The 12,746-nt window shown below is 30.1% G+C and overlaps 2 protein-coding genes across 2 annotated transcripts in view; one reads left to right on the top strand and one right to left on the bottom strand.

Moving 5' to 3' along the window:
- Positions 1-12,746, top strand: part of dysc (whirlin protein dyschronic) — a 75,377-nt gene that overhangs the window by 42,143 nt on the left and 20,488 nt on the right. The window lies entirely within an intron of this gene.
- On the bottom strand, positions 2,964-3,775 carry LOC105368283 (uncharacterized). The gene has a single exon (XM_011507269.1). It carries the CDS (start codon positions 3,750-3,752, stop codon positions 3,570-3,572), a length of 183 nt encoding a protein of 60 aa, XP_011505571.1. The 5' UTR covers positions 3,753-3,775; the 3' UTR covers positions 2,964-3,569.

Below are 12,746 nucleotides of genomic sequence, written 5' to 3'. Positions count from 1 at the left end.
GTTAGATCAATTTGTACATATTAAAGGTATTTTAGTCGATGCGATTAGCAGAAGGGAGATGTATGCTAAGAGCACTCAATAAGCGGATGTATCCTTGTGAATAACGAGGATACATTTTATTGATTGAAATGAAAGATGAAAGGCTCAAATTGCTAAATTAGCTATACACTGGCTCAACGTTACCGACATTTTTTTTTTTTTTTTTTTTTCATCAAGGTAAAACACAAATATTATTGTCCAGCAATAGCGTATGTAAGAACCGCTGGAGAACTAGAATCGCCGTAAAAATGTGTAACACAAGAGGTAAGTTTTCACAGCGTACCTCGTGACGTGTACGTGTACGTGTGGAAGATAATGCACTGTCAAGCTACACGTTCATTCAAAGAGGATACTTGTATAAGGTAAGGCGAGGGCCTTTTATCGTTGTGCTTAATAGTGACAAAACTAATCTTCTCAGGCAGAATGAAATATTGAAAAGTCACGCCAGCAACGAGTAGCGCGCGCTTGTGGGGGGCGGGGGGGGGCTCGATGTCAGGATGGATCCGATCAATTAAAAGACAAGCCTCGGATAATGACGGCTCGCTAATTAATCATGGGCCGCGGTGGCCTTTGATCGATCGCCGGAAATTAACGATCGAGCAATAAAGAGGTAGAATAATTCGGTAGGTAAAAATTCCGTGCCAAAGATCGCTTATTAACGACGGGCCGCCACTTTTACTGGCGAAAGCGAGGCGCTACTATGTAAGTCCGCGATAGGGCTTGATTAAGGCTTGTCTTCGATCAATACACCTATTGATGTTAAATACCGCCAGTATGATCAATGATCAATTACGCTTGGCTTACAAATTTTAAGTGTCTGTGCGCTTTTCGTCAACTCTTTTGCTTTTTGATTTTTTAACGCAGCAACTGTTTCGCCCGATGTCTCTCGAAGGCTTCCAAGATGACGACATCAGCATATGTAGGCATTATTCTAAGATTATCTTAATTTGAGATCCATATCCGGTAACCGATTACCGAGAAAAATAAGTAACTACCGACAAAAGTATACAGGCTGAGTTTAATAATTGGGTACGATACTTTCTAGTTTGCAAGATGATCGTTCGCCATTATTTACATTAATATTATTGTAAGAGTAACTACACCGTTGCTATTCAATCAATGTGGAATTGAGAGATTAGATTTTTTTTCTTTTTTTGAAGAATATAAGCCAACATTAACATTAAACACGATAATGCTATCATAAGAAAAATATTATAATACTTTCACATTCATTCACCTATTCACTTATCTCAAGTAATATAACATTTATGAGTATTTAAAAGGCAAATACGATTTATTTATAAAATAAGCTTTTTTTTCTATAAAATACTTTTTATTTCTCCATTTAATATATTACATGCAAATACATTTAGTTTATATTATTAAAATAGTATTAATATTCTTCAAAATTCTCAAAATACCAGAAATATTGCATGTATATTTTACGTGGATGAAAAGTTCTTCAAAAAATCCAAAAATCTAAGTAAAATATGCAATATATTTGTTGTACAAGAAATAATTGCAAATTGCTCATTTTATTAAAAAAAAGATAATAGCTTTTTTTTTATCAAAAGTAAATACAATTTGTGTTAAAATTTACTATTGTTAATGAGCGATATATAATAAATAACAGCTGAAAGAATAGTTTTTAATGAACAAATTTTAATAATTCTTAAACTTCTTTCTCTCTATTGTTATAATTTTTCTAGATGAAACTATTTAATTGTTAAAAGGCATTAAATAATTTATTCTTACTAAGATTAATAATCTTACTAATTTTACACATTTTAATGTACAGTGTAAAATACAAAATAAATTATTAATCAATAATTATAAATTATTAATTTTTTTTAAATATTATCCAATATTTATTTATTGTTTAAATTACAGATTTTGATGTAAATTCTTCTATTTATTATTCATTCTTTGTATAATATATTATATTATTAATTATGAATACAATATATTAAATAAATGACTATTAGTAATTTTCATATTGCTGGTAAATGACTCGTATTTAATTATTAATCATGAAAATCATCCAATACTGCATAAGTAAATTTATTGCTTTAAAAAAATAACAGTATAAAATACATGCATATACAAATATATGTGATATTCAATTAAACATAACTTGTTTATTTTATATAATATAAAGTTTTCGATCTTACTATTCGGCCAAATGTTGACATTTATGTGCGATGCTTCGGTTGTACATTGCTAATAAAACAAGCGACACGTATAATAATTATACTTCATTAATATCTGGAAAATTGTTTATTTCCTGGGTGATACGTAATAATATGATTAAGAATAATATGCTGCTATATGATGTAGAATATTTTTGTACATTTAAAGCGTATGTACTTTTTTACGACGTTCAATTACATTAATCATAACAGTATAATTATGCTGCATGAAAATATGTACAAAATGTTTTTCTTATGTGAAATGTGAATCGCATGACTATAATTATACGCGTATATGAAATTTAATTTCGATAAACATTCTTTTGAAGGAATAGTTAAATAAGTTTAAGCAAATACATTGTTAAATAAATGTGCAAAATTTGCAAAATTCTATTACAAAAATATAAGTTGCCTATTCACAACAACAGAAAAAAAAAGAAGAAAAAAATTGACTAAAATTAGCATGTGTCTGTTATATATATATATATATATATATATATATAACATTTATATATAACATTTAACATCTATATATATATATATATATATATAGAGAGAGAGAGAGAGAGAGAGAGGAAAATATATCACCGTTTGTCGTTTTTAATAAGAAATGGTTATTTCATAAATTGCAAAAAAAAATACTGTCACTTTAACGGAAGCACTTTCTAAAATTTATTATATATTTCATTGATTATTGAATTGAAAGTTAAATATATTTTCATGCGATTCGTTATGTAAATTTATGGAAATGTTTATATGCAAGCGAATGAATATGATAACAAAATCTTGAACATAATATTTCTCAGGCTGTACGAACGCGTTATTATAACGGCAAAAAAAGATTTTTTCATTTATACTCGCGAAGAAATGTCATCTAGCTGTTCTCGTAGACAGAAAGCCATGCTCGGATGGGCTATGCTTAATCCGATCAAATATTTTTAGCTTGGATGGTCAAATTGCCTTATCGAATAAATAGTGCATAAAGCATTAACCTTAGCCAAAGTTATCGCGATGCTGACACTAGCAACGATAACATAACTGACGAGCCAAGCCTTGAACAATTTATCGCCGGCATCGGACGATCATTTATCTCGTGAAAAACGGCGCAATTTAGCTATCCAATATGCACATCCTCACAATTAGCGAATACGCGATCGGATTTTATAATTAAACCATGTCCCAGTGTATTATCGATAATCAGCTGCTTGCGCTTATCCTTGGGATTCATCGGGATCATCGGGACCATAGGGACCGGCATCCTCTCCCTCCGCTCTTCGTAATAGCAACGTCGACGACGACGACGACGACGACAGCAACGACGACTCGTGCCACACCTCCGTATCACAGCTTCTCTTGAAGCGCCTGACGCAGCTCCTCCGTGGCTTTGGCGACCTCCTGGGCTGCCTGCCTCGTCTCCGGGCGGATATGCTGGACGCTCGAGTTGGAGCGCCGCACCGAATTCCCACTGCCGAACTTTGGCCGAGGGATTCGCACGCGTTGCACTTCACTCAACCAGGACTCCATCGTCGCGAGAACTCTCTCTCTCTCTCTCTCTCTCTCTCTCTCCCTCTCTGTGTGTCCCCTCCTCCGTCGCTGTCTCACCTTGTTTCTGGAAAAAATGAAAAATACGACTTAACCGCTGATGCACGCACTTGTGTCATTGTTTCGCGTTACTCTTTTTGCTTTAAAGGACCCAAACAAAGATTCGAAGCGCGAGGCTATTTTGATTTTCTTATCTTGGAGAATTGCAGAATGGTAGAAACTATTTTTCTTTTCTTTTTCTTTTATTATCTTGTCTCGAAAACTTTTGTAAAACATAAAAGCAAGTATTTTTCTCGGACAGCCGCGCCTTTTGCTTACTTTATAGGTTTTGGTGCTGTGAATAAGTAAAATAAAAAAAAAAAATATATATATATATATATATACATTTCTATAAACACTTATATTGTGCAGTCATAGCTAGGCTAATAGCAAACCAGTTTCGTATTTGTTCAAAAAGAGCGCGATACCAATGCTACGGAATATAAAACTTTCCAGCGATTAGAAATATTCTTTTTAAGTAGGATAGTATAACGCTATATTCCGCTGGTTAGAACGTATCGGGAATTCGCGTACAATCTGTTCTTGGTAAATTGAATCTCTGCTTATAAGAACGTAAGCGCAAGAGAGCCCATCGTCTTGGATGTTCCGTTTAAGGAGTAAGCAAAAGAACTTTGGTGGTTCGTTCGCTTGTTAAGTTTTGAGATGGGAAAAAGGCCTGTAAATTATTACATCGTCCCGATACGGGAGAAAAGCCAAGGTGCGAAAATGAGGGAATCGCGTGAAACGATACTCAACGCATCTATCGAACATTGCGTGCAATTAAATTCGCAACGTTCGGACAGCCGCTCTGGATAAGAATAAATATGCAAGGACGAAGCAATGTACAGCAGTGACAATCGATAACCTAGGCACCGATGATTTATGGGCAAATGCATTTTGCACGTCGTATGAAAAAAGAGGATATCGGATATCGGATACAAAGGACTGCAGTGAGATGCACATATAGCACGTTTCGTTTCTGGATCGTCGAGAGAGAAAATGAGAGAGAAGGAGATAGGAAGTCAGTGGGCCACGAGGCTACGGGTTGACGCACGCACTCGGGTCAGAGGAAACGGTGACTACGAGACTCGCATCTTAATCTCAGATCCCATGAACAACGAATACGTTGGACTGTGTACTCCTCCTCCTCCTCCTCCTCCTCCTCCTCCTCACCCCCCCCTCTCTCTCTCTCTCTCTGTCTCCTTCCCTCCTTCTCTTTCCTCATGGTTTTGCTGCGACTGAGTCGCTTTTTGCGCTGCTGCCTCGCGTGATTATTAATCGACACGAAAGTCGAGAGCCATGGTACGTAGAAAGGAGTTACTTGCGGCAGCGGGGGAAGGGAGGAAACGGCGATACCCGTGCATTGCCGTTTCCTACTTCGGCTCGAGCTCAAATAATGTGTGGAGAAATGAAAGTGATGCTGAGCTCAAAACTGTATGTTACGTTCTGATAGATAGAAACCATCATAGAAATTTATACGAAACTTAGCGCTTTAGTTCAGTTTTATAATTTACGTTTCTAGATTCTAGTCCAACTATTTGATGCTGTAGCTAGGAAAAATTGTAGAAAATTAAAAGATTAAATATTTCAACAAGTTTTATGATTCTTCAAAAATTATTCATAAATTAAGATATGGGAATTAATCCATTGAATTTACAGTATGCTTACATAAATCGAAAATCTCTTTCTATTAGTTTATTTAAAGTTTATTCATTTGATGCAGCTAAAGATAGCTAAATATAAAATTATATAATTAAAAAAAAAAAAAAAAAGCGATAAAATATATTGGATGGCGATGAAACTCCGATAGAGATGGACAATAAGTTTGTATGGATTGTCCTTTTATGTTAAAAGAAAAAATGCGATTCTATTAATGAAAAACATTATTGATTAAGTTCGTTACGTTAACAAACTTGAATTATATAATCAAATAGCACACAATTTATTCTAAGTAATTTCTTTCAGCTTTTATACATAAAATTTCACTAATCTTTTACATTACTTACTAAATAATTCACAAACTGCTGATTTTTCACGAAATCTTAAATTTTCTTATATAATAAAATAGCTTTTTATAAATTTGTTATCTTGTACGTTACTTGTTGAGACTTATACAACATTGTGAATGTTGGTAGTAACAGTAGTAATGTATTTTCTCACTCTCTTGGATCATTTTACCCAGTTCTTCACATATACCTTTGACTTTCTAGAAACGCGCTCGCACTCGCATCTGGTCACTAAATTTTAATTTTTTTCCGGCCATCAGTTTTCTCCGTGATAAGTTTCAAATAATACGCCATTCGCAAAAACATATATTTTCGATTACCTGCATTTGCATTAACTTAACATTATATGCCCTTACTCACAATGAATGAATATCATATAAAATCATAGAATAAGAATTATGTTCAATATTGAATTTACCATGTAAATGAAGAGAAACTCAATGCTGATATTCATTAGTATTTTACTACGATATACGAAATAGTGCTTAATTATAAAAATTATTCATTACCATTAAATTATATAATTTTTTAAATACATAATTAATGTACATATTATAAGTATACGTATTTATCTTTAAGTACATTATCAATGCTTAGAATATGTGATACAATTGAATTTCATTCATTTAAGATTTCATAATTTATTATTAGAAAACGATAATTTATGGTAATTAAACAATATTTTAACTATTCAAAAAAAAAAAAAAAAAAACACTTTCTATTCAGCTAACATTCGGAACATAATGATTACTTTCAAAAGTTTATGAAGAATAACTAGAAAATAAATTAAAAAAAAAAAAAAATTATTGAAATTGGAATGGATGTAAATTGCTTAATTAATTAAATAAATAAATTATATTATCTTATATATATATATATATTGAAAAAATTCAACTAATTTTATAATCCAATCTAATATACACTGTAGATTTTCATTCTTGTCTATATAATTGATTTTTTCAAAAGTTAGAACATGTCGATAATTAAGTATTATTTATTATTAAATGTATATATATTTCAATTTAAATTACATATATAAACTAATTGATAAATAGATATATAATTAATGTTATTATAAAATCAGACTAACTACTTTATTTAATTTGAAGATTATTTCAATGTCAGTGGCGAAAAAAAAAAGTTTTTCATTTGAATTGAAAATTTTTAATGTAAATAGAAAGCTTCTTTGGAAAAATATATGTACATAGTCTTATCGTTATTATTATTATTATGAATATTATGATTTCAAATTAATCAGAAAGAAAATTATTGAAATTAATGTGTTTGAGATCTCGTTTTCAAATATAAGTACATTGTGATATTAAACGGAAAAAAAAATATATATATATATATATATATATAAAAGCAATGGGTCTACAGAAGACATAATGTACTTGAATCCCTTTGACAGTTCATCAATGATTTTATTTAAAAAAGAAAGATTTAATTGTATCGACTATATTTAAGTAACTTATTATTCTTTCGATCTATCGTAGTAGTACCTATTATGAAAAATCGTTATTCGCCTTCAGACTAATGAGCTTATAAAAAAAATGTAAAGCGTTCGACAAAAGCGAGAAACAAAACGAAAACTCAGGCATAAAGATGGCATTTGATAGTGCACCATAGTGGTGCAACATACGACAATAGTGGTATATCCAATAAGTGTCTCGGACAATCATTTCCCTTGCTCACTCACTCTCACTCTCTCTCTCTCTCTCTCTCTCTCACTCTCTCACTCTCCCACTCTCTCTCTCACTCTCTCTCTCTCTCTCTCACTCTCTCTCACTCTCTCATTCTCCCGTTCTTCTCTTCACAGTTATTCAGTCGAAAAGACCCTCTTGGTAAAAAAGTGCGCGTTATACGATCCCGTTTACATGGGCGTGTTGGATTCTTTTACCTCGTACACTTAAAAAGGTAGTTAAAGAGTCCACAACATTGGAAGATAACCGCCAACTAGATGTGTCCAATTAGCAGCATCACCAACTTCTCAACCGCTCAGTTCCTCTTTTATGATAATGCGTGAAGAGAGACTCGACTTTATATAAGGTCCCTTTCCTTTTTTCAGCCCCTTTTTCATATTAATTGCTATTCTTCGTTTATTAGACTGACAGCTTGGATAAAGATTTTTTAACAAAAATTTTACATACCCGAGCAAGAACAATTGCTTATGATATAATGTAAAATTAAAATTAATGATTTATTTATATGCTTTAATAATGATATTGATAGAATACAGTTTTACATGTATTTTTCACATCCCAGTTTCAGTGAATCTTTAACATTATTATTAGAATTGCAAATTTTCTCTTTTAAAGAATTAAATAAAAATAATTCTTTCCACTAAAATCGTATAGATTAATGTAATAGATTAAAATTTTTAATGTGTTTTCTAATTTTTTAAATTATCAAAAAATTTTCTTACTTTCATTAACAAACAGATGCTAGCCTACCAAGTTCTTAATAATAAATAAATTTGTTGAGATAATTAATTATAATTTTCCAATAACGTTATATTTTTTTTAGGAAGGAAATATAATTATTAATAATATAATAATTGACTTTGAATCGTACCAAAATCTATCTACTTTTATGAATGATAAAAACTCACAGTTTAAAAAGACTTTTACTTTAATTTCTGAAATAATTTGGTTAAAAAATTAATTATAAAAGTGGTGAGTAAATTGTATTATGAAAGTTCAGTTAAAATTGTAGATCCACGAGATTATGTCGTGAAGTACTGTAAATCAATATTTTATAGTATACGAACATTTTGTCTGCTTTAACTAAAGATGTTTATGCGTTATAAGGGATGTTTAATATTTAAATGCTAATGAGCTCGTAGGGAGAAGAATGTATGAAGAAAAGGACAAAATCATTTTACTTATTGCGTTTTCGTTTCATCGCTTCGTCAACTACAATAAGAGGGCAACGTGTAAAAAAAAAAAAAAAAAAAATGTGATTTTTAAAACATTCAAAAAAGGCTTACATAACAATTGTATTGGATAATAAAATTTATTTATGTATTCTTTTGTAAAATCAGATGTTTTACAAACTTGGGAGTAAGGAGTAATATAAATTATAATTTTCTAAGTTAATAGAAATTTTGCGTTAAGATGTTGAGACACGAGTCGATGACTTTTAATTTAAAATATACATTAAAGTACTCTTAGATGCCATATTATATATATATATCGAATATATCAAAGAATTTTGTTGATAATTAAAATCCATTTGTTTTTTTTTTTTTTTCGATTTTACTAGTAAACAAGCAATATTAGCATACTTTTATTTATAAAATTTATATGAAAAATTTGTATTTTTCTTGATTTGTATGATGAAAAACCCATTCAAACATCAACGTGCAAAAAATCGTTAAAAATAAATTAGCGGTATGTATATGGAAATAACAATAAATTAAATAAATAATACATACGACTGTGCATACCGTGAATAGCAAGAGATTTTCAAGGGCAAAATATTAATGAAACGTTAAGAAGGAAATGAGTATTTACATTAAAGGCACGGATAAACTTCTTGTAATAGTTGTCTTTTTCTTTGGGTTGCTTCTCGACTTTTCGAAATTAACGGAACAGAGGATTAGATAAATGATCGAATTCACAGATTTTTGCTCACTCCTCTTGCGCAATTTATTCTTGGATATCCAATTTCTCGATATCTGCTTTCTCTTTTTCTCCTTACCATTCTCTCATTCTATCTCACTTTTGCCATGCCTTCCTATTTCTCTTAGCGTTATGCGCAAGTTTTCCATGATTACGTCGTTTGCACTCACAGTCGTTCTTTTTCTATATGTTTAAATACGGGAGTAGTTACGCGAATTTGTTATCCAATTGGATTTATTGGATTTATAGTTAAGGAACACGCGGTTTACCGTGAACGTGATATTTATCGCTTTTTGGCGACTTTGTTTTCTTTTTATATTTTTATTTAAATTCCTAGATTTTTTTCTTTCAAACGCTAGATAATGATTATAATCTGTTTTTCGTAGTATTTAAAAATTAATTTAATAATTTTAAAAGTCAAATCAAAAGCCAATATGTTTGTTCACTCTAATTACAAAAATCCATTCAATATAAAAATATCTTACAAGGATGGATCGACGAGGTTGATCTTATATCAACAGATATCCCAACACAATCATTTATGAGTTTTTTTATTATTATTATGGCTTGCTGTCACTGCAAGATATAAATCCTCATAATTTCGAATACTATTATTTACAACAAGATAGTTGATTATAAGTTATTCCTTTTTTTTATAATGTTACAAACATAATTTTGAACTTGAAATGTTTTCAAATAATGACATTACAAATTGTACTGCATAGCATAAAATACAAGCGATTAAAAGAATTATTTTTGAATAATAATATAACTACATTTAAAAAAGTGTATATGATTTAAAAAATATTTAAATCCATGCATTTAACTTTATGGGCAGATAAAAAGTTTGTCGAAATTTGAAAATATATTATTGCATAATCTAATTATAAACAATAATAATGAAAAAATAATTTACATATACAGTAAGTTTGTTACTAATTTATTTCGAAAATTTCATTTTTTCTTAAAATAAGTTAATATTATTAATCATGATTTATTAATTGTTATTATAATGATTGGTTCTGCTGTTGAATCTTATGTCAGCTATTGTTTAATTGAATTTAAATTTTCAAATTATAATTTTTACTCATCTTAATTATGCACTTTGTATTTGATTTTCTTCAAAGGCTTATTGTAAATATGAGGATCGTCGCTTTACTTACGATTAACATTGTTAAATATTAACTTTGTATTTAATCTAACATAATAAATTGATAAGAAACAAAAAATTATAAAATATAATACTTTGTTTTGCTTAATTATTAATAAGGCTATATTAAAATAAAAAACTTATCGTTATTGGATTAAAGATTTTTCTGAATGTTATTACATCCAAATTGGCAAATATTATAGCAAATAAATATTAATTAAATACTTTAAATTTGAACACATTTTATTATTTTAATAACGAAGTCAATTATAACTTGAAAATAATATCAGATATTGTTAAATTCATTAAAATGTGTGCGCGCGCGTGCGCGTGTGCGCGTGTGCGTGTGTGCGTGTGTTTGCGGGTGTGTGCGTGGGTGTGTGCGCGTATTCGCGTGTACGTGCGTGCGTGCGTGTATTTATAAAATAATATTTGCATACATATACTTATTTATTTATTAAATTATTTGTATTCTGTAATTTAATTGTATGTAGATTTGATTTTTTATTTAAATAATTTCATATAATTTTATTATAAATATTAAATAAAAATGCAAGTAGTAATTATTATTATGATAAACAAATATGTTTTGTACGTGTATACTATTATAATAGATGAACATTGGCTTGACTAAGCGATCCTATTTTACTTCAATTTTGTTCGATAATGGCAATGCAAGAGACTTATTGTTACTACAAATTGAAGCATCTTAACCCGAAACAATATGCAATTTTCAATCTCTACACACTTAATATTTTCCGAATTCACATAAGATGTAATAAACTATATTTCAATGAATATATTTCATGAATTATTGCTTTGAAGTGCGATTACGATCACCTACTCGTATGTACGGCAGTGTATGCATGTACTTTGCAAATAGTATATAACATTGCCAGTTTCTTTTTCTGTAAAGACAGAAATTTGACTCGGCACTAATATTTTAGTATAGTTTCGCAAATATGAGAATTTTATCACTCTCATTCAATTGTCGTTGCGTTTTTTTATTTTAAAAATAAACTTCCAGATGTTGAATAAGAAAGAAATAATAATAATAATAATAAGAAGAAGAAGAAGAAGAATAAGAAGAATAAGAATAAGAATAAGAATAAGAATAAGAATAAGAATAAGAATAAGAATAAGAATAAGAATAAGAATAAGAATAAGAATAAGAATAAGAATAAGAATAAGAATAAGAATAAGAATAAGAATAAGAATAAGAATAAGAATAAGAATAAGAATAAGAATAAGAATAAGAATAAGAATAAGAATAAGAATAAGAATAAGAATAAGAATAAGAATAAGAATAAGAATAAGAATAAGAATAAGAATAAGAATAAGAATAAGAATAAGAATAAGAATAAGAATAAGAATAAGAATAAGAATAAGAATAAGAATAAGAATAAGAATAAGAATAAGAATAAGAATAAGAATAAGAATAAGAATAAGAATAAGAATAAGAATAAGAATAAGAATAAGAATAAGAATAAGAATAAGAATAAGAATAAGAATAAGAATAAGAATAAGAATAAGAATAAGAATAAGAATAAGAATAAGAATAAGAATAAGAATAAGAATAAGAATAGTAATAATAGTACGTATATTTTTATTTAGTCAGTTAGAAAGAACATGTTTTATGAAGGACGAGGTTTTATCGAGCTCCGATGTTTCCGATAGTGCAATTTCGTAGTGCTAAGCGAACCGAGCCACACCGCTGGAAAGGTTATTGGAATTATTGAAATGACGGCCGAGTCGATTGGCAGTTGTTAGAAGCAATAGCAATGGCAAAAATGTTTAGACCAAAGTAATAAAAGCTGAAGTTGAGGTCGTGGCACTTGATTCAACGAAAATGTCAATCGAATAAGCGCCGACGTAAAAACGAGTCAGTCGTACGTGTCAAAACTAAGGAGAACGGGGACGGGAAGAGTAGAGAGTAGATTAATAGAACGAGAGGTATGATGACGTTAAAGAAAACGCGATAGATCGGTAACTTGTTTTCGCGAGTAAACGAGAATTTCCGATCGAGCGAGTAAAAGTGAAAAATCTCGGAAATTTGCATGCGGCGCCCCGCGCACGTGATTACTGTTTTCACTTTCTACGCCGGCTCCTTGAAAATCATTCGATACTCACCTCTCTCTCTCTCTCCCTCTCGCCCTTT

The sequence above is a fragment of the Ceratosolen solmsi genome, unplaced genomic scaffold, assembly GCF_000503995.2.
Source record: "Ceratosolen solmsi marchali unplaced genomic scaffold, CerSol_1.0 scaffold6, whole genome shotgun sequence".
NCBI lineage: Eukaryota > Metazoa > Arthropoda > Insecta > Hymenoptera > Agaonidae > Ceratosolen > Ceratosolen solmsi.
The sequence above is the reverse complement of the archived record's forward strand: the minus strand, read 5'-3'. Positions and strand labels throughout refer to the sequence as shown.